Source organism: Condylura cristata, unplaced genomic scaffold (genome assembly GCF_000260355.1).
Source record: "Condylura cristata isolate star-nosed mole 26May11 unplaced genomic scaffold, ConCri1.0 scaffold00037, whole genome shotgun sequence".
NCBI classification, from domain to species: Eukaryota; Metazoa; Chordata; class Mammalia; order Eulipotyphla; family Talpidae; genus Condylura; species Condylura cristata.
Genome location: NW_004567138.1, coordinates 2,036,190 through 2,058,584, shown reverse-complemented (window position 1 = coordinate 2,058,584; position 22,395 = coordinate 2,036,190). Strand labels below are relative to the sequence as shown.

At 35.4% G+C, this 22,395-nt stretch overlaps 1 protein-coding gene across 1 annotated transcript in view; it reads left to right on the top strand.

Moving 5' to 3' along the window:
* DTNBP1 (dystrobrevin binding protein 1) overlaps positions 1-22,395 on the top strand; it is a 96,905-nt gene that overhangs the window by 25,692 nt on the left and 48,818 nt on the right. Inside the window, exon 6 of the mRNA XM_004693282.2 lies at positions 2,692-2,824. Within this exon, the coding sequence (XP_004693339.1) occupies positions 2,692-2,824 (133 nt within the window). The remainder of the gene's footprint in view (positions 1-2,691; positions 2,825-22,395) is intronic.

The following is a 22,395-nucleotide window of genomic DNA, read 5'->3' as shown; positions in this document are numbered from 1 at the left end:
AAGTTCAGTTTGTACCTAGAACAGAATTTCTCTCTGTGAGAAATTAATTGGCCTGCCTAGGGATCAACTTCATTCAAGTTCCTGGCCTCATTAGCTCTGCAGTCAGCCAACAGAGTTAGACTCTAAGTGGAAATTGCCATCTGTCCAAATAAGAAAGGTAGAAAGAGCACACATGTTTAATCATGTAGAGGTAATACTGAATTCATTGTATGTTTTCTTTTTAGAAAAATCATTTGAAATTTAATCCCCCTCACTTAGAAGGAGTCTTAAATCTAAGAATATAGTCACCCATATTATTTATAGGTGTATGAGTATGTCTAAAAAATTTTTTTCCAGCCTATTAGATTCATAAGTGTTACAATGTGATCATTACATCTACAGAATTTTTAGTTGTTCAAAATGTAACTATTCTTTCTAAAATTTTTTCTCTGCAGTTTGGTAGACCATTAATTATTTATTCACCCTCAAGTACTGCACTAGGTACTTTACATACTTTGCCTCATTGAACCCTTTTGACATCTTTGAAAGATGTGTATTACTTACCCTCTTTTCACTGATAAGAATCTTCCTTCATCTCATCTTTAAAGGGCGGGGCTGAGTTTTCAAGCTTGCACTTGAAACCCTTCTCTTAACCAGTCCTTTCTATGCTAAGGATAATGTGCATGAAACTGAAGGAACCAAGTAGCTCAGAGTTAAATGGATTCTGTATAAAATTTAATTATTTGAGTTCTTATCACTAATCAAAGTGAAATGGCCTTTTAAATAATCCTATTAGCTATGATCATTTTTTAAGGTCCTGTCAGACCACTTACAACAAAATGAGCTGAATTGTGCTTCTTCAGTGCCAGTAGCCCTACCTCCCAGTCAGTATCCTTGTCCATTTTCCGTTTTATTTAATAACAAAAAAATAATTTAAACAGCATCGAATATAATAATGTCATTTTGACTGCTTATCTCCACAGGAACTCCTCATTCACTTTTTATCATTATTTAAAATGGTAGATTTTTCATGAAAATCTAGATTTTGCAAATTGTCTCAGGTTGAGTTTTCCATAATCGAATGTTAACTGTTTGATGTAGCCCCTGAGGAAAGATTCAAAACTATGATGAGCTGCATTATTACCAACCTTTTTTAGATTCACCAAAGGCATATAGTGCTCTAGCAATATGAATAAAAGTCAGTGCTTAAAGTGTCTTCTAAGATGAGTGCTAAGCACTTGTCTCACATTTTTACTTCTCAGTACATATCCTCTACTTCTGACCTCTTCCCAAATTCTTGTCTTTCAGCCCTACTAGGCCTTACCAGCTTAAAAGTGGGTGGGGGTTGGGGGTGAGGTGAGCAGGGGTATTGCAGCCATAGATACTGAGTAAAATTAAAATTCTCTATTAGAAAAGGTGGCTACTTCTGGATATAATATATCTTTGGATCAAAGATTAATTAAAACAAGCCAAACACTGTGTTTTAAGAAGCCTGAAATTCCAAGTTAAAATTTGAGTTTACCTCAACCTACATGCTACAAAAACTCATTTAAAAAGTCATATGAAAAATCATCTAGTGGATAAATGAAGGCATTAGATGCACTGTAATTATATTGTAGCCATTTATTTGAAACCAAGACTGGAAAGCTGCACAATCTGCTCTCTTCCTGCTACCCTTCCTGGCTGCAAGGCTGTAGCTTCCACCTGTTGGGGAGCTTTCCCCTTTCCTTCCCACATCTGTGTTAGATGCTATGGTCCTTTGCGTTTTCAGCATCTTATGTCTGTCTCTGTCAGATTGTTGTCAGTCAAATATGCCTCTTTTGCTTCAAACTCTTTGTGCATAAGCACTGTTTCATATTTGGGTCCCAGTATCTAGAACGTGAAGTCTAGTAAGGTGCCATGTTGATGACTGAGTTCTAAAATCCTTAACTTCTAAAACTTTTCTCTTGCCTGAGGAAATAGCTTATTTCTGTCCCTAGTTTAGTTCACTAAAATTGTAAACCATTTTAGTGTTAAGAGGGACTCAATTTTGACTGCTGACTGCCTTTTACTAGCTTAGTGACCTTCGACATGACACTGAATTAAGTTCTGCAGGCTTAGGTCTTGAATATTTTAAATGAAGAATTTGACTGGATTATATCCATGTTTCAGTAAAACTTCAAAGCTCTATGTCCAAGAGCCATGCAGAACAAGAAAACACCAGTAGAAGGACTAGAAGACAGAGCTGAATCCCTTCCCCATAGTTGCTGATTGGCTTGGTGACCTATGCTTACTGATTATTTGTCTTTATACATATAAATCCTTAGGCAAGACAAAACTAAAGGAACTGGAAATATCAAACATTAGATTTTGTTTGTGTTAATGTGTGTTAGTTCTGTTTTCTGTATTTGAAAATTTCTTGTTCATTTGTGATGTCATTAGATTAGTCAAGATACTATGTTTCTTCATCAAGATTAATTAAGGTTAATAGAAACCTTAAGTTATTTTGGTAAGTTACATCTTGAAAATATTTGAAATACAAAAACATAAAGATAATTTATGGTATATTCTAATATTAGTGTATTTGATTTTGCTTCAAGAAAGTTTTAAGAATGATAAATATAAAACCAGCTTAACAGTTTAAAGTTTTAACTTTGGATACTTTTTCTTTTTTCCATGGTCAAACATACTGAATTTTATGTTTATTCCTCTTTTGACCTCATATATTTTCAGCTCACTTAGAGGCAAGTTTTGAGGAGGTAGAAAACCACTTGCTGAATCTGGAGGATTTATGTGGACAGTGTGAATTAGAAAGATACAAACACATACAGTTGCAACAACTGGAAAATTACAAGAAAAACAAGAGGTGAGTTTGAAAAGTTGGCCATAATATTCATTTCAATTTCAAGGTTTTCTACAGTATTTCACATACTATTCTTTAGAAATCTGAACTAATAAAGGACAAAGGTTTCTACATGTCAAGCTCACTAGTAAGCTTTCCAAAGCATAATTCTTTTTTGTATTACCATCTGTTACCATTTTCTGAAGACAAGATCTGAAAAGGGTAATGGATGGAGGGGAGCAGAACAGTGGGTGAAGCTTTCTGAAAGTAGGAGTTCATTCTTCAAGTGATAAATGGCTGAGCTGCTATTTTTCCTTTTCATTTATTACTGGAGTAGGATGATAAGGAACTTGAGCCAGGCTATAGAACAGGGTCTGATGGGTTTGAATCTCAGTTTTGTCACATACTGACCCTGAGACCTTAGGTTTATTTAATCCTTCTTAGCATCAGTAGCTTTTAGTGAAGGTGATGATGTGTCTATCTTACAGAGTTGTTGTGAGGAATATATAAAATAATCATTAAATTCACTAGCTGCTCATCAAGTATTAGTTCTAATAATGGCAGTAACCATTAAGCTAATCTGAACTGAAAATATAAGTCTAAATATAATAGACTCCTAAACTAGCTGTGTTACTCTAGCTCATTGGTGCTATTTCCAGCAGGGATGAAAGGTGCCAACTAGGGTCTATCTGAGGTCCATGTGGAATGTCCATAGTGTTGGGTCTTCTGTGCTGGGCAGAGCAGTGAATAGAACTGTTAGTTAGGTGAGTTGATAGAAGAAAATAGAAGCCATGGGATTGGAGTCTAGCTAAAACTGAAGAACAGATTTAGTAAGAGAAGGAGAAAATACATTGGGCCGCGGACACCATTGATTTTAAGATTATTGATAAATTGAATAGCTCTTCTAGGTCTAAGGTGTGGCAGTTGAAGGAGTAGAAGGTTGTTGACATGGACAGAAAATGCTGGTCCCCTACTTATAATAGGAAAAACTATAGCAATAATATTAAGTATTTTGGATTATGTTGAAGTTTTCTTAAATAACTCCAAGGATCAGAGTAGGGGATGAAAACTGAGTATTCTTAAATTCTCATTTAGAGCCATATATCCCTCTGGATAGGCTTTAAATATTAATAAAAACCTGGGAAGAGTTTTAAAATGTTTACTCCTGACCTCTGTTACTGGAGAGTTCAGTTCCAAAGTTAATTTGAATGGCATTGCTTTAGACAGCTACTCTGTGATTCTGATATGGGCAGTTTAGAGACCACATTGTGATAAGTATGAATAGGCATCGGTTGTGTGCTGGTTGTGAGTTCCCAGGGGTTCATAGATAAAATTGCAAATGTTGGTAAGTAGACGATATTTTCTGGAGCTGCTGTGTATAAATTCCATTTGCCTGCAGAGAATACAAGAGGGTTTATGGTGGGAGTAAAAGAAGAGTCCTTGTTTAGAGGAAGGACTCTGAGCTAGCAGGTCTACATTGGCACCCAGAAAATTCCAGGCTGATTAATACTTGGTTATAGCATAAATTATTTGAGTTGACAACACTGAGAATGTACAGTGTTTTATTCAGTCAAATGTAGATTGATCAAAACTATCTTTTAAATAATAATAGATCATAGCTAACATTTGCTACTCAGAGGTTTTTTTTTTTAACATTTTAGTAGTGTAGTAATGCTTTAGAAAGTGATTACTTTGATTTTATCTGATTGATGCAGAACTTCCATTTAACATGGGAGATAAAGAACTTCCCTCAAGAAGGGAGCCGAGTTAGAGATGGTTAGATTTGTCTGCAATTTTAAATGAAAAAGTAGGGAAATACTCTGTTTTGAAGCTACTAATCATGTAAGTTTATTTTATAATGCAACAAGTTTTATTTAGAGCTGAATAGTATTCCATTGTCTATCTGTAACACATCTTAATTTAGTCACTCATCTGTCTTTGGTAATTTAGATTGTTCCTATAACTTCACTACTGTAAGTAATGCTGCAGTAAGTGCAAGTGATTTTATCCCTTCAAATAAGTGTTTTTGCATTCTCTGAGTAGTGAGATTGCTGGATCATACAGTAGATCTATTTTTAATATTTCGTAAAACTTCCATACTGTTTTCTATTTGGGCCATTCTACAGCCCTACCACATGCTTGTAACCATTTGTTGTTTCTGGACTGTTTTATATAGGCCATTCTCACCAGTATGAGATAGTGGTATCTCAGTGTGATTTTTAAGGTGCATTTCCTGATGATAACTGATTATGTGTATTTTTCCATATGTCTGTTGGTCATCTCTATGCCTTCTTTAAAGGAAAGCATGTTTAATTCTATTTTTTATTTAAGATTATTTGCTTTCTTTTTGTTATGAGTTCTCTATGGGTCTTTAATATTCACTGCTTGCAGATGTGCAAATAGTATTTCTCCCATTCAATTAAAGTGTCTTTTTTCTTTTTAGTGATAGTTGATTTTGCTGTACAGAAACTTTTTACTTTGATTCAGTTCCATTATTTACTGTTACTTTTTCTCCTCTTGTTACTCTTTTCAAATCCCCATTTCAGCCTCTAAAGTGTGTGTCATGGAGTGTTTCATGTTTGTCATTTTCTGCATGTTTTATAGTTTCAGGTCTTTAATCCATTTCATGTTAGCTTTTGTGTGTGTGAGGATAGTGGTCTAATTCCATTCTTTTGCATGTAGTTGTCTAATTTTCCCAGTACTATTTGCTGAAGAGATGTTCCTTTGTCCACAAGTATACTCTAACTGAATGTCACTGAGCACAACAGTCTTGAAATGAAACAGACTTTTATAAAAAGCCGATAAACTGACAAACCAGGAAGTTATATGTCATGAATGTAGCCTCTTAGCTTGTAAAAGTTGGGTTTATCTCTAGATGTTGAATTCTATTCCATTTGTCAGTGTATCTATTTTTATCCCAACACCATAACAGTTTTAATTACTATAGCTTTGTAATATTGTTTGAAAGTCTGGGAGTGTGATAAATTTGTTATTTTTGGTCAAAATTGGCTTGGGTATTTTGTATTTCCATATTCATTTCAGTAATGTTTGCTCAGTTTTGTTGAAGAATGTCATTGAAACTTTGATAGGGATTTCACTAAATCTTTGTTGCTTTAGGTAAGGTAGCCATTTTAACAATATTAGTTCTTACATAAGTAAGGACTATCTTTCCGTTTCATTGTTTTGTATTTCTTTTAACAGTGTCATTTAATCTTCAGTATATGGATCTTCCACTTTCTTTGCTAAGTTTGTTCCTGGGTATTTCATTCTTTTTGATATACTTGTAAATTGGATTGTTTTCTAGTTCATTATTTGCATATAGGAACTTAATAGATTTTTATATATTGCTCTTGTAGCCTGCATCTCACTGTACTAACTTACTGTATTCTAATAACTTTTTAGTGGAGTCTTTATGTATGTTTATTATCATGTCATCTGCAAATAGTGATAGTGTTACATATTCTTTCCTAAATTGTATTCTTTTTATATCTTTCTCTTGCCTATTTAGCTAAGATTTCTGACTTTTGGTAAAAGTCTTGTATCTGAGATGAAGAACTTTTCAATTTTCTACAATTGAGTGTAATATCAACTGTGGGTTTGTGATACACGGGCTTTATAATGTTGAGGCATTTTTTGAGTTTTTATCATAAATGAATGTTAAAACTTGTCATATGCTTTCTCTGTACCCATTGATATGATTGTGTTATTTTTTCTTCCTTTTTTGATGTGGTGAATGATAGTTTTCAATTTGCATATCTGCCCTTGGAATAAATCTTATTTGGTCGTGGTATATGGACCTTTAATATATTTTTAGATTGTTTGCTAAGATTTTTTTTGAGGATTTTTGCATCTTTTTTTTTTAAGATTTGTTTATTTATGCAAATAGAACTGGGGTACAGGCCAGAGATGCAGGAGCAGTGAGAGGATTCACCAGAGGCAGAGTGGGGAGCAGAACAGGCAGATCGACAAAATACACTGCTGAGGGTAGCAGTGGGTGGGTCAGGAGAGGTCTGCCACACCATGTAGGTCAGCTCAAGGGTTGGGGATCAAACTGTGCTTAAGTGGCTGCAGCAAGCGTCACAGTGCTTTAACCCATTGCAACATCAGAGAGGGCCTGTATGCTTTTTATATAAGTAATGTTGGCCTCATAATATGTATTTTTAGAGCACTCCCTTTTCAAGGTTTGGGAAGAGTTTGAGAAAGATAGGTACCTTTAATTTGAAGATTTCATTGAGCTCAGTTATAAAACTATCAGGTCCTGGCCTTTTGTTTTTAGGAAGGTATTTGATTACTCTTTCGATTTTCTTGCTTGTGATTGGTCTATTTAGGCTTTTTATTTCTTCTGATTCAGTCTCAGAAAATTATTTTGATCTGTTTCTTCTAAATTATCCATAGGTTATTGGCATAAAAACATTCATAGTAGTGTCTTATGTTAATCTATTTTTAAGATGTCTATTGTAACATCTCATTTCTGATTGTATTTATTAAAGTTTTCTTCCTTTTTTCCTTAATGAATCTCTTTAACAAACATCCATATAAAGTATGATACATTTGAAGTGTAATGTGGAATGTGTGTGTGATGTGTGTATATATACACACACACAGGTATAAATAAGGTAGGAAAGGTTGTCTGTACACTCTGTAGGTTTCCAGATAATACTGGCAGATAGCTTATATGGGGATGGCGAGGGGGGGAAATGAAGGATATTTGTTCACCTTCAGTTCTAATAGTCATTAGGCCCTAATGAATTTCATAATTCAGCTCCATTAGAACTTGCAAAGGGGGTAAGCCAATAGTTATTGGGAGAGGAGATTGAAGAGAAGATTTAGTAACATGAAATGACATGACAACTTAGGGCCTAATATTAAGAGATCTTCAGACTGCACAAATCTGTCTTGTTTTGTTCACTTTTAAGTTGAAATAAACTGAATCAGTCTCAAATACTGATATCTATGTATCTTTAGTTGAGAATGGATGGATATATATTTTGTCATACATTTGATGGGCTTCCTACAGAAGTAGTAATATGACGCAATCCCATTAATAGCAGTGGCTTACTACTATGGAAGTGTGTCTCGAATGGCTGAGGAAACATAAATCTTTAGAACATTCCTGGAAGTGACCCCAATAGCTCTTATATACCCTTGAAAAATATTTGAACAAATAGTTTAACCCAATTATGTCTGCATTAAAGAAAGACACTTTTTGTTTTGCTGGTGGTCTAATGAAAGCAACATATAAGCCACTGTATAGTTGCAGGAAGAAAATACCCATAAAGCTCTTCTAAGAACACTTTTGCATATAAACTGGTATTACTATTACCAGTGCTATTATGGGTATGAATAGACACTATTTTGGTAACTAGTAACATGATACAGTGTATAGACCGTGGTCATAGGTAAAAGACAAGTACTAATACCAGTAACTAAATTGTCACATATTTCCGAAGATGATATGACTTATAAGTCTAACTCATAAATCTCTCATATAAGCTTTAATAGCCAGTAGGAAATATATTATTCATCAGGTAATAATAGTTAATATTTAGTAGGTAAACCAAAATAAAGAACTTAAACCCATTTGTCTAGCTAGAGTCAGAAAGATGAACTGGAGATTTGGGACTCAAGTTACATTTTACACATGGGGTATGAAAAGAAATAGATTATAAATGTGTAACTTTTAAAAAGGATAGATTGACTATGAAGAAAATAAGGGAGGATGATGTGCTTTTGTGCTATTGTGGGGCAAAAGCTTTTTTGGCTAGGGTGAGGAAGAAGGCCCTTCTGAGAGCGAAGATTTAAACAAGAAGACTGCCGTGAGGGGGCTAGGAGGACACAGTTCCAAGCAGAAGAAGTAAATGCAAAGACCCAGACAGTTGATACTTCTATGAGAATGAAAAAATAGAACTAAAAAAAAAGAAAAGTAGATGCTCAACCTAAATTTTTAAGCTCTCCGGTACTGCCACAATATTCCTTGGAATGCTTATTAAAAGTCTTCCATTATAGCTATACTTAAACATTTACTTCGAAGCTTCTGGGTCCTTTGTTTTCCTCTTTGGTGTGTACTATATCATCAGAATTTCTTGAAAATACCTATATTTTGAAGGGTGTGATTTTTAATAATGCTACTTAGTTATAAATTACTCAGAATTTTAACACAGCCTTCCATTGGCCTTGAAATGGGATTGGGAACATACAAAACTCTGGAAAGTTTTCATTTAGACTTTGAAATTTATTTCCTCTTAGAAACTCTCTCCTGCTTCTTTTGATGACATTTAATACTCAAGTACATTTTGAGAATAATTATTTTTTATTCCTTTTTTTTTACATATACATTATACCTAATGCTAAAGAACAATGCTTTCATCTTGTTTTTGTTTCACTTTTTTGGTAGCATGTAAGCTATGTTTATAAAATATTTTTATAACAAAGCAGGACAGATATTTGAGATATTGTGCATATCTTTAGTAGTATTTATTTATGTTCTAGAGAATAACTTTAGCAGTGTCAGTTTATGTTTTAGAGAATAACTAGCTAGACTCCCAAACTTCAAGAAGTAACTGTACAGCTGCACTGGACAGGCAGATCCAACTTGTATTTACATGTAAAAAGTTGGGGCTGGTGGTGTGGAGAAGCCTGGTAGGAATGCGGCACATAAATTGGGCTTTGCTGAGTTAAAAGAAGCCAGTGGCATTCGCTAATAGAAAGGTGGTTCTGGAGCCCCCCAAAAAAAAGGTTCACAGTACAGTGTATTGTCCAAAGAAAATAGGCAGAAAGGTAATTCCTTAGTGTCTGCAACAATGGTCTGTTTAGATGTGGAGTGAAACTGAGTCTAGATAACTTTACGTTTAGCAATGCTTTCATGACAGGGCCTGTATTTCTGCATCCACCCAAAATGGAGTATCAGGAATCAGATTAACTCTTACCTAATACAGCTGAAAAACACAGTGGTTTTTAAGACACTGAACATTGGGCAAGAAAAGACATGACCCTGATAAATGGGACTCAGATGAGGTGAACTCTAGGTAGGCCCCAGGATTTTGCCTTAAGAGTTTCTGGGCAGTGTGTGTGTAAGGACAGTGGGGGAAATCCCAGAAGTCTATAGAGGGTTCCCGTTGATTACTAAATAGAATACCGGTAATGCATGTAAGGAAGCTATGTGAGGCAGGAAAAATCCAAACAGATTAGTTAACAGTGCTTGATGTACTGTTAGATGCATTAAATTCAATTACTGTAAGTCAGTCTATAAGTTCAAAAAAATCAGGTGGTGTAATGGAAGCTATTTTTAAAGGGGGAGAGGCAGACTTGTATCTTCTTTTCAGTTTTCTTCTTTACTTCCTCTCTACTAAACACTAGATTTTAGATGGTTCCCAGGCTAAAAATAGTAGTAAGCTATTTAAGATAGTTATCACAACTTATTAGATCAGTGACCTCTTGGGAAAGTCTATGAATTCTATGTTTTGGTACACTATATAATAAATTCCATTTGAGAAGTTTTCAAATACTATTACAAAAAATTAAACTTTTTGTTTTCTGATCTGTAGTGAGTTTCTTTAAAAAAAATAAATGTGTAATCACATCTTATATTTTCTTTCAGTTAAAACTTAGCAAAAAAAAAAAGCTAAGTTTATGAGTTGGCACGAGTTCTAAGATTTATTTGTTAGAATAAATCTTATAGATTCAGATTTTTATAGATTTATTTTCATTTATGCATACATGAACTGGGGTTGTTGGCCAGAGCTGCAGGGGTTAGAGTATTCACCAGAGACAGAGTGGGGAGCAGAACAGGCAGATTGACTGAAATACACTGCTGAGGGGAGTAGTGGGCCAGACAGCTGAGGTCTGCTGCCACATGGGGGTCAGCTCTTTGCCCAGGGATTGAACTCATGCCACAGTGACTGGAGATAGCTTGATGGCTCTGAGACTATGCCACCAGAGAGGCCCTAGATTCAGATTTTTAAGTCTCCTGTGCAGATATAGCTATAATATTTTTCAGATTATTATATCCTGGAGTTGACAGTTAAAGTATTTTAGGACTGATATTTAAGGTTTTCAAACTTCATTTTGAACAATGAGTATTTGTTTACCATCAGTATTGGCGGTTTCTCAAACTGCTGAAAATGGAGCTTCCATATGGTTCAGCAATTCCACTCTTAAGTATTTATCCAAAGTACACAACATTAATTCAAAAAGACACCTACAACCCTATGTTATTGCAGCACTGTTTACAAAGGTAAGAGGTGGAATCAACTCAAGTGTCCAAAAATAGATGAATGAATCAAGAAGTTATGGTACATACATACATATATATATATATATGGAATATTACTCAGCAATAAAAAGATAAAATTTATGTCATTTGTGACAACAGGATCTAGAAGGGATCATGCTTAGTGAAATAAGACAGAAAGAAAAAGAAAAACACTGGATGGTGTCATTTATAGGATTAGTATAAGGGATCAGGAAAAAATTAATTGCAATAAAGTAACACCAAAAACAATTATAAACCAGAGACATTCTATGGGGGTGGTGGTGTAGAGGGGTAGATGGTGGTGGGAAGGGGAATAGAATAAAAAATCAAAATAAGAGAAATAAGGGTGGGAAGAGCACAAGGGACTTTGGTGATGGCACATGTGTGAATTGGTGGTGGGAATTCTACAGGGGTTACAAAAATGAAAAATGGTGTAAAAATATGTTAAATATATATATATAAATTGAAACTTATGTCCTGACTTACTTTTTAAAAATACTAAAATATGTCTCTAGTTTATAGTATTGTTTCCTTGAAATTTTTTTTACTGTTGTGTGAATGCTTTATGTATATTGACATTTATAGAGGTTTTTAAAAAACAATAAAAATCTAAATTATCTATTTGTTGAGTATGGTTGTCTAAAGATGTAGCAAACTTAGAAAAGTTTATTGAAATTCAGCAAAACATAATTATAGTTATCCTGGGTTTAATAAAACCAGTAATCTTTCTGTAGATTGTTCTGTTGTAGCTTGTGCATTATAATTTATAATCTGTAACAACTTCCAGTGTTTTAGAATCAGGGTATTAAATTTAGAATAATATTTTATTTCTTTTGTCTTATATTATCCAATACCCTTTTGGAGTTTGTTAAATTTCCTTTTTAGCTACTGGGTAATTGGGGTTTTTTGTTTTTATTTTTTCAGAAGTACTTTCAAAAGAATGAAGTCTGTCAGTGATTTTAGTCTTAAGGTGAACAGAGATAAAACCGTGGTTATGACTCTCCTATTTTCTAGTATCCTGAGAGCTCCTAGAGATGGGACAACCAGAGGCCAACCTAGCAGTCTGCCCTGTCTGCTCTGTGTCAGCGGCAGGGATATGGCTGAGGCAACAGCTGCCTTGTTGCACCCTCAGGTGCTGCTCTACCCTAGTTAAATTGGCCCACTTTTTCTGTAACTAATGAACAGGGCTCTTTTCTTGCATGCCTTCTGCCCTTTCTAGTGTATAGTTCTGGCTTAAAAAGTTGACACTGTAATTGTTTCAGAGGGCATACACCATTTGCTACTGGAAAGGTTCTATTCTGGATTTCAGAGAAGGACAGCCCCAAATAAGCAACCTTTTCCTTTCTCTGAAAGTGTCATAAAGCACAGTATTGCCATGTGAAATAACACATTACTTCTTTAAGAAAGATAAAATGGAAGTTTACTTATAGCTCTTAAGGATTAATGAATTTAGATCTGAGAGAATTTATTAGTTGATATCAATACCCTGTGCTTTTACATGGATTTTTAAAAACCTAAAAAATCAGCTTTGAAAATTATAAAATAAATATTGGATTGATTCAAGGAAAGTTAAAACAGTTTTACCTCCGGTGAACTTTTAGAAAGATAAATTAAAATGGGTGGACAGGACGCATGGCACACTAAAGTTAAAATATTAGTAGAGAAAGAAAAATTATATAAGACATTGATGGCAACAGGACTCATGCTGCACTAAGTATTTAATCTATTTTATCTTATTAGGTTTTTAGTAGCTAAGCCTGTTTTCAAAGCAATAGTTTTTTTAAATAATAGTTTATTTTTTAATAAGTTTTTTATTTTAATAAGTGTTTATTTTTACATCATTTTGTGCCTTTTTCCATCTCAGTTGTAATCCCTATGGGCTTCCCATCACCAAATCACCTGTGTGCCATCACCATACTCCAGTCTACTACCCCCCACCCCTTTTTGATCCCATTCCCCACTCCACCCCTGTAAAATGTCTCTGGTATATAGCTGCTCATTATTACTTTTTTTCCCCCTGGTCCTTTATGCTCCTGCTATGAGTGAAACCATCCGGTATTTTTCTTTTTCTTTCTGGGTTATTTCACTAAGCATGATCCCTTCTAGCTCCATCCATGTTGCTGTAAAAGGCATGAGTTTATCTTTTTTGATTGCTGAGTGATATTCCATTGTGTATATGTACCACATCTTTTTAATTCAATCATCTACTTTTGGGCATTTGGGCTGCTTCCATGTCTTTCCTATTATAAATAAAGCAGCAATAAACATGGGGATGCAGGTATCTTTTTCAATCAGTGTTTGTGTGTCTTTTGGGTAGATACCTAGGATTGGGATTGCTGGGTCATAGGGAAGCTCCATGTTTAGCAGTTTGAGAAGCCTCCAAACAGTTTTCCATAGTAGTTGTACTAGTTTGCATTCCCACCAGCAGTGCAGGAGAGTTCCTTTTTCTCCACATCCTCGCCAACATTTGTTGTTGCTAGTTGTTTGAAGATGTGCCATTCTCACTGGGGTGAGGTGTTACCTCATTGTGGTTTTAATTTGCATCTCCCTTATTACAAGTGATGTTGAACACTTTTTCATATGCTCATTGGCCATCTGCATGTCCTCTTTGGAGAAGTGTCTTTTTAGCTCTTCTGCCAATTTTTTGATGGGGTTGTTTATTTTTGTTGAATTTCATCAGTTCTTTGTATATCTTTGTGATCAATCCTTTATCGCTAGTTTTGTGTGAGAAAAATTTTTCCCAGTCAGTGGGATGTCTCTTTGTTTTATGTAATGTCTCTTTTGCTGTACAGAAGCTGTAGAAGATGTAGTCCCATCTGTTTATCCTTTCCTTCACTATCAGTTCAAAGCAATAGTTTTTTAACTGATCTCTTGAAACTATCCACTCTTTGGTAGCACTAATATCTGAAAATTTTTTCTCTGCTTTAGGTTAGTTTTTTGTTTCCATTTATAGATGCTTTAATGTTGGTATTCTCTTGGTTTCTGTTTGGTTGTTGACTCCTATTCTTCATACTCTCTTTAAGTAAGTTTATATCCTAGGCTCATCTACCACCCATACAGTGTTGATTTTCAAGTCTTAAATTTGGGTCTCTTTTTACCTTCAGAACAGTGGTCATCAGGACATCTCTACTTGACTATACCTGTGGACATCTCAAGGACTCTCTGTCCTGAATTATCCTCCACAGCAAAACTTGACCTTTTCCTTTCTCAATAAGTCACCACTATCTACAGATTTACCCAGTCCAAAACACGGGGGTCTTCATAATCAGTTTCTTCTTCTCTTGCCATCTCTACTGTTTCTAGTCCAAAATTTCTTGCATATGTTCTTGCCTTTCTGTCTTAACTAGTTCTTTCCAAAAGTTCCAGCCCACATGTTTGTAGCTCAGTTACCACCTGATCTTCCTGTCAGTGCTCTTGTCCCCCAGTCTGCTTTAGTATTCATTTTCCCCTAAAATGTATATATGATTATTAATTCTTATCATCTTCAAGATAATTCCATTTGATGTTAATGTTAATTAGATCACAATAGCATTTACTGAGCACTTACTATGTTATATGGACTGTGTTTAAATATTAGTCTGTTAGAATTCTCATAATAACCATTTGAGTGCTTGTATTCTACTCCTTACTGAAAAGAAAAAAAGAGAATAGAAGAGTTTAAATAACTTGTCAGGAGTTACAGAGCTAGGACATGGCAGAACAGTGTTTTTCTGATTTAAAAGTCTGTTTATGTCCTTAATATTATATTGACTACACATAAAGTTGTCTATGCACTGGGTTTGGATGTTGAAGAGTATGAAAAGGAACATGCTTCTCTCCGTGTGTGGCCATTCAGTTCTTGTGACTGCTAACTTAAGAATGGACAAGCAAAGTTTCTCTATAGTGGTTGCTTCTGGATTAAGATACAGTTAGAGGTACGATGCATGATCCTTGTTTTTGCTTTAATACATCTTCCACACTACCAGCCACAATCTCACCATGTCTTTAAGGTTAGATACAATTTCAGGTGGTGTAGCAGGCCTGAGAAACAACAAACCACTGACAGAGTGGTTCTTTGTTCAGAAATTTGAATAGTCAATGAAAAATTTAAAATAAAATGTTCATTCATCTATAGAGCAGGAAACTATTGACACAGAAATGAACAAACAGAAGCAGTTTGGAGTTGAGAGTTAGATTCAGCTACTTAGAGAAGATTTGAATTGGCACTGACATTTGGGGCCCAAAAAGCCAGCATTGCCTCAGGTTAGGGTAATACCTCACAGTGGGTCTAATGAGCCAGTGGATCCATTCATATTATTTCTTCCACTTCCAACTATAGCATTAGGATGTATACACTTAGCAGTTGACAAAACCTCCCATTGGTTCTATGACCTGTGGAATAAGAGCCAACATGGATTAGAAAGGGCAAATAGAAATCCTTGAAATTGTGCTTGTGCATATACAGAAAAATAAAAGATCAGTAACACACCAATATTAGTCCTTTTAATAACTTTATAATAAATTACCTATTAGGGCTTCCCTTGTGGTGCAGGGGTTAAACTTTCAGGCTTATCAAGCTGTTGCCAGCTACTGTGGCCTAAATTCCATCCCTGGCTGGAGAGCTGACCCAGATGGCACAGCAGACTTCTGCCTCACCCGCTGCTCCCTTCAGCAGTGTATTTCAGAAGATCTTCCTGTTCTGTTCCTCCCTCTGTCTCTGGTGAGTACTCTCACCCACATCCCAGTTCTTGTGTGCATAATTTTTTTTTTTAAATTACCAGTTAGTTGGCCCTCCCTGGTGGTGCAGCATGTTAAAGCACAACACTGAGAAACTAAAGCCGTTTCCGCATGAGTTCGATCCCCGCCTGCCCCGGAGGAGACCACATGGCACAGCAGACCTCTCCTGACCCGCCCACTGCTCCCCTCAGCAGTGTACTTCGTCGATCTGCCTGTTCTGCTCCCCACTCTGTCTCTGGTGAATCCTCTCATCCTCTGCATCTCTGGCCTGTACTCCAGTTCTGTATGAATAAATAAATAATTAAAAAAAAATTACCAGTTAGTTACCCTGAGCTAATATAATGAACATGATTCATTTAGTACATCATTGAGAATAAAGGTTTTATTAGACTTGGTTTTAAGAAATCAAGTTGTTTTCAGGAGCATTTTCCACTTTATGTTTATTTCAGTATTGATGGCATTCAACTTCAGTTTTCAGTAATTTTCTCTCACCCATAAATGTACTTTTACAGAACTAGGTGGACCCAGAAGTTGTCCAGAAAGTTTGGAATAGTTCTGAGTTTCATGTGCATGACTTGGGATCTAATAGACTTAGAGTCACATAGGTGGGCTACAATATCTCATGTGGGCCACACCTTCCATTCAAGTAAGCTGTATTTGACCCTTTAACTGCATTTTGTATGCTAAAGATTGCACACATGTGAAGTCAGAGTGGTACAGGTGTTGACCTGATAATTTTCTTGCAAGTTTAAGGGGCATCAAGTAAGCTGTATTTGACCCTTTAACTGCATTTTGTATGCTAAAGATTGCACACATGTGAAGTCAGAGTGGTACAGGTGTTGACCTGATAATTTTCTTGCAAGTTTAAGGGGCAAGATAATCCATATGCAGTGGTGCTTTGCCAAACAGCCTATTTCTGAGACCTTCATTATCTTTTTGGGAGTCTACTTTTTTTTTTTATTATAATAGTTTATTTTTACATCATTTTGTGCCTTTTCCCATCTCAGTTGTAATCCCCATGGGTCTTCTCATCACCACTTCACCTGTGTGCCATCACCACGGTCCCGTGCACTCCCCCACCCCCATTTTTTATCCCATTCCTCACTCCAGCCCTGTAAAATGTCTCTGGTATATAGTTGTTCATTATTGTTGTTATCTTTTCCCCCAGTCCTTTATACTCCTGCTATGAGTGAAACCATCGGTATCTTCTTTTTCTTTCTGGTTTATTTCACTAGCATGATTGGGAGTCTATTTTTTAACTCCCCAAATCTTTAATTCCAAATATATAGCATGATAAGTATTTAGTGCTGTTTATATAACTTAACTGCTTTTCAAAAGGTTTTGTTTTATAGTAAATGTTAAAAATGTCTTTTTGTTAAACATAATCCCTGGGCAGGATATGTGTGGGGAATTAATGATAATACAGAATTTTAAAATATATTTTGAGAAAGTTTACCTTCAGCTTTCTCCCTGCAAGCATCCATTTTACCCTATCAGACATAAATCTACCAAGTTTATAAAGATGCTTTTTTTCAAGATTTATGAAAGCTGGAGAATGGTCAGCTTAGTGAAAATGAGTGATAAGTGGCCCTTTTTTTTTTTTTTTAAGATTTATTTATTAATGCACAAAAGAACTGAGGTCCAGGCCAGAGGTGTTAGAGGATTTACCAGAGGCAGAGTAAGGAGCAGAACAGGCAGGATGTACTGAAATAAACTGCTAAGGGGAGCAGCAGATGGGTTAGGAGAGGTCTGCTGCGCCATGTGGGTCAGCTCCTTGGCCAGGGGTTGAACTTTTGCTGCAGTGGCTGAGGATAACTTCATAGTGCTGCGCTTTAACCTGTGTCACCAGGAAGGTGCCAGTGGTCCTTTTTGAAAGAGGTCTTGTAATGTATTTTTGTGAGCCAAAACAAAGGGTTTCTTTCCTAGTATGTTCTACACCAAATGTTTGTCCTATATATTCTCAAACGTGAAGAAAAATGTTAGTTTATTTTTCATTTGGCTTTTGAATGTGTTTTTTTCCCACCAAGAATCACTGTTAGCTTTTTATCATGGATTTGTCTTAGAGAAGCAGCTTAATATTTAGAGAAAGTGTTTTTCATCTGTGAGATGTTTGTGTTCCTGGAGATTTTATCCAGTCTGTTAAGTGTGCATCAGAGAATCTGATTTTGTTGATTTCTATACATATACAAATTTAATATGCTTCTTGCAATGTTCCATAGGTTTATTTATTAATGTGATGCTTTTTGGTTTTTATACTGCCCTTATAATTCAACCCTTGGAGAATAAACAATTAAATGGCAGTTTTACCCTTTTAACAATAAATATTGTTAAATTTTGAACTTGTTATTTGTTGAATGTTTTAATTTCAGAGTTTGTTATGCTTAATTTTGTAAAGGCATTTGCTAAATTGAGTGAATTTCAAAATACAGTAAACTCTTAAGGAAGGTATTTTAGTTCTTTTTACTTTTTACAATTGAACTGAAAAATAAGAGATTTTTATTTGTGAAAATGCAAGTGGCAAACAAATTGTCAAGTGAGATATTATATGACCAAACTCATTATGAAGAATAGAATTCTCTTATAGCAAGGGACACAGATAATTCCTAAATCATTCTGCAGCCACAGTACTTGACAGCCATGATTTACTGCATGCCTACGCAACTGACTTTGCACGTGAGCGATTAGGGTTGTGGTGACATGATCGCTGCACTTCAGGAGCTCTGCATTATAACTGTGTGGGTGAGGTCTGTACGGAATAACTGCAGCACAAGGCCATGAGTGAGGTGGTTTAACACTGGTAGCAGTAAGGCTATAGTTCAGACCATTGGATGTAAAAGATGTCTTCATGGAAAAGATGAAGACTTTTCTAGTAATTATTGCCTTTACCTTAAACTTCCTGCTTCCCTATGCTTTTTCACTTGGTTAACTGAAGTATGATATATGGTTAGGAGCAAATTATCTGTCATTTTCAATAAATGTTACCAATTATCTCTCAAAAATAGTCATTCCTTGCTCCTGCAGGTGACCTTTATTACCAAACCAGGTGTCTGAGCTACTTCCTCCTGATTTCTCAAGAATCCACAGCATGTCATTACCAGAACACTAATCTATAACATCAATTTCTAATTGTTGCTTTACTTCTCTGTTTCTCCCACTAGAGTTCCTTGAGATTACAGAATGTTTATCCCACCTTAGCATTATTGTTATTCCTATTTCTAAATTCTAATTTGAGGCTCAATGCATTTTTATTGAAATTACATTTTGAGTGAAATACTGAACTCAACAAAGATTAATTTTGAAACAAGAAAATGGATAATTATACAAGGTCGATGGCTGTGATGATGGAGAGAAATAGAACAATTCAGGATATCTTTTAAGATACAATTGACAGGATTTATTGAATGAGAGGATGTGGAGAATAAGGGAAATGGAGAGACTACAGCTTGAGGACCTTGGTAATGCTGTTAATGGGAACTGAATGGAAGACTAGAAGAATAGGCTGATGTACAAATGTTGTTTGAAAAATCCACTTGACTTTTGAGAATAGTTATTAAATAGCAGTTAGTTGTTTGCAGCTCAAAGAAAATATCAAGCAGGAGATTTCTGTTAGGAAGTTCCCACATTTAAAACTACACATTTGGTTGAAATTGCCTTGTGAGAGAATGTAAAGAGAGAAAAATCCCTAGAACAAAACTTTTTAATTGGTCTGGAAGAGGTAGAAAAGTTAGCAAAAGATATTAAGGAAGTAGGAGAAAAGCTAGAGGAAACTTCTTTAAGCAATTTCCAATAGTTACAAATGCTGGTGAGGCATTCCTATGATAAGGAGATGTAACCATTGTGTCTGGCAACATGGTGATTGTTAATGATTGTGCAGTGTTGTAGGATCTGGAAGCCAAATTGGAACAGATCTGTGTTTATTGTAGCACTGTTAAGATTAGGTAAAACCTGGAAACAACCCAAAAATAGATCACTGGTTTAAGAAGATGTGGTATATTTACATAATGGAATACTATTCAGCAGTCAAAGAAGATAAACTGATGACATTCGGAGCAACATGAATGGCACTAGAAGGGACTATGCAGTGAAATAAGTCAGAAGGAAAAGAAAAACAGTGGATGGTTTCATTTATAGGAGGAATATAGGGGAACCAAATAAGGCATCAGGGGCAAAATATTAACAATAAAACACAACACAACAAAGCAAAAATAGACAAAAATCAGACATTCTGTAGAGGAAGGGGAGGGAGAAGGAGCTGAACAAGGGAGGGAAGAGCACAAGGAACTGCAGTGATGGTGCCCAGGTGACTCGGTGGTGGGAATTCTGAGAGGAGAAAGCAAACATTGTTAAGAAATGAACAATTATGTATGTGTGTATATATATATATGTATATGTGTGTATATATATATATGTGTGTATATATAAAGATTGAATGGAAGGTGAGGAGTAGAACTCTGTAGGAACTAAACATGTTCCTTGCACCCATCAGCCTCAGGTTTCCATCCTTCCAGCTTATTTTGATTTCCAAATTGAACTCATGCACACTGCCCTCCACGTCTGTTTCTAAGTTTTCTATTGTTAATGACTTCACCTTGTTCCCAGTGATCCAAACTAGAACCTTCCTGTGTAATGTACGCATCATCTCCCTCCACTTACCCTATTTAATCAGTTGCCATGGACTATTGCATTTTCTTTGTGGCATTTTTCAATTGAATCCCTTTTCATTGCTGTTGCCAGTTATGTTGTTCTTGCCAGGCACTAATTAGCTCTTCTTCAAGCTCCTCTAATAGTTGCCTAAGTACTACCTGCTCTTATTCTGCCCCCTTGTCAGTACATCTATCCGTCAGTTAGAATGTTCTTAAAGCACAGTTTTGTTCATGTTAATCTCTTGCTAAAAATAAAACCAGATCCTTTCTGAACTCTCTACCTTTTTAACCTTATCTCCAGCTACTTTCTCTTCATCCACCCTGCTGTTCTGATGTACTTGCTCTTCCCACAGAGTTTCCCACACATCCTTTGACCGCCATGCCTTTGCTTTCATCGTCACCTCAGCTTGACCTGCCTCTCAAGCCCTTGTCATGTGGCTCCTGTATCTACAGGCTTATTACCTCTATCAGATGGTGGCATCCACCTGAAAACCTAGGGAATTTCAAGGCTTTCAGTGCTACAGTTTTGTCAGTACTTTAAAAGTTCCGTATTTCTGATTTTTACTTTAATAAAATGAGTTGTCTCTACCACCATGCCTCTGCCAGTCTTTTTTAGAAATGGGGGACAGGAATAATTTACAGCCTACAGGAATTTCTTGTCAGTTTTACTAACAGTTGTAGAGGGGTTATGGTACTCTGTACATCAATGATATTCATCCTAGAAAGACATTCTGCCAGGCCTCTTTTTCTCAGCATCTTCCCATTGATTTGACAAGTCAGCCAAGTTGAAAGGTGAACGTGGTATCTCTGAATAAAAGGCACCTTTCCTAGACTGTTTTTTGTTTTTAAGATTCTTGGTATTTGGGGGCTGGGAGTAGTGGAAGAACAATTTCCACTACTTCAAATTTCACCTTTTTAAAACAAAGTGCCTTTTAGAAATTTTGTTTACTTCCACAAATTCTAAAAGAAGCCCTCTACATTTACTAAAAGTTTTTATAATCATAGAAAAGAATCTCATTAGGATATTTAACTGAGTGTTCTGTCATCTCTTCCACCTGTCGTTGGCCTCAATAAGAAATAAATTGAAGGTGTTTTATCAGGATGTTCTCTTATGATACATGTTGCTTTTCTGTAGTTGCTTCAACTTTCATCCCATGGAATATAAGATAGATTTTAGACATTTAACAAGTGTACAGTTTATCTTTTCAGAATGCGGTGGGACTGTTGATAGAAACAATTGCATGTTGTTTTGAAAAGATAAGTTTGAAAATATTCTCTTTCTTGGTTAATGAACTATGGTACTGGAGCACTATTATGAGGAGTTGGTATTTTTAGAAAAAGACAACTGAGATGACCATCTGATTTAAGAATCTTCGCTTGGCTGTTAGAAGAATATTATCTGTTTGTTACCAGCTGTTAATTATAGTCAACTATTTTAGAACATAAGGGGTATGTATTGTAATTAATAGTGTGGGATACTGGTTTGAGAATTCAAAATATCTTCAGATTTTTAATAAAATCTAGAGTGCAAATTAAAGATACATGTCTCATATTTTGAGTGGGATAACAAGGCTTTGCTAAACAAACTTATATACTCAAAATTATTTTTTTCTTAGTACTGTAATGAGATAACATATCATTACAAAATTAAAAAGGAAAACTTGCAAACAGCTTACTTTGAATTGTCAAAAAAATGTTTTGTTTTATGATTGTTCATCTATTTATCCTTTACCTTTTCCAGGAAACTCTGTATTTCAGCATACTTAATTGACTAACAAAACTATAAAACAAGATTTCCTGCAGGCTGTGGCTCTTTTGCATCAGGTTGAGCCAAGGGCATCAGTTCTTTGATATGTGCTTTCCCTTTTCATTTAAAATGGGAAATAACTGTTCCTATCCTGAATAAGTTTCAAAGATCTTGAGAACCTATTATATAATATTTATCAATTATGAGAAAATTGCTAGGGTCTTCTAAAATAAGAACC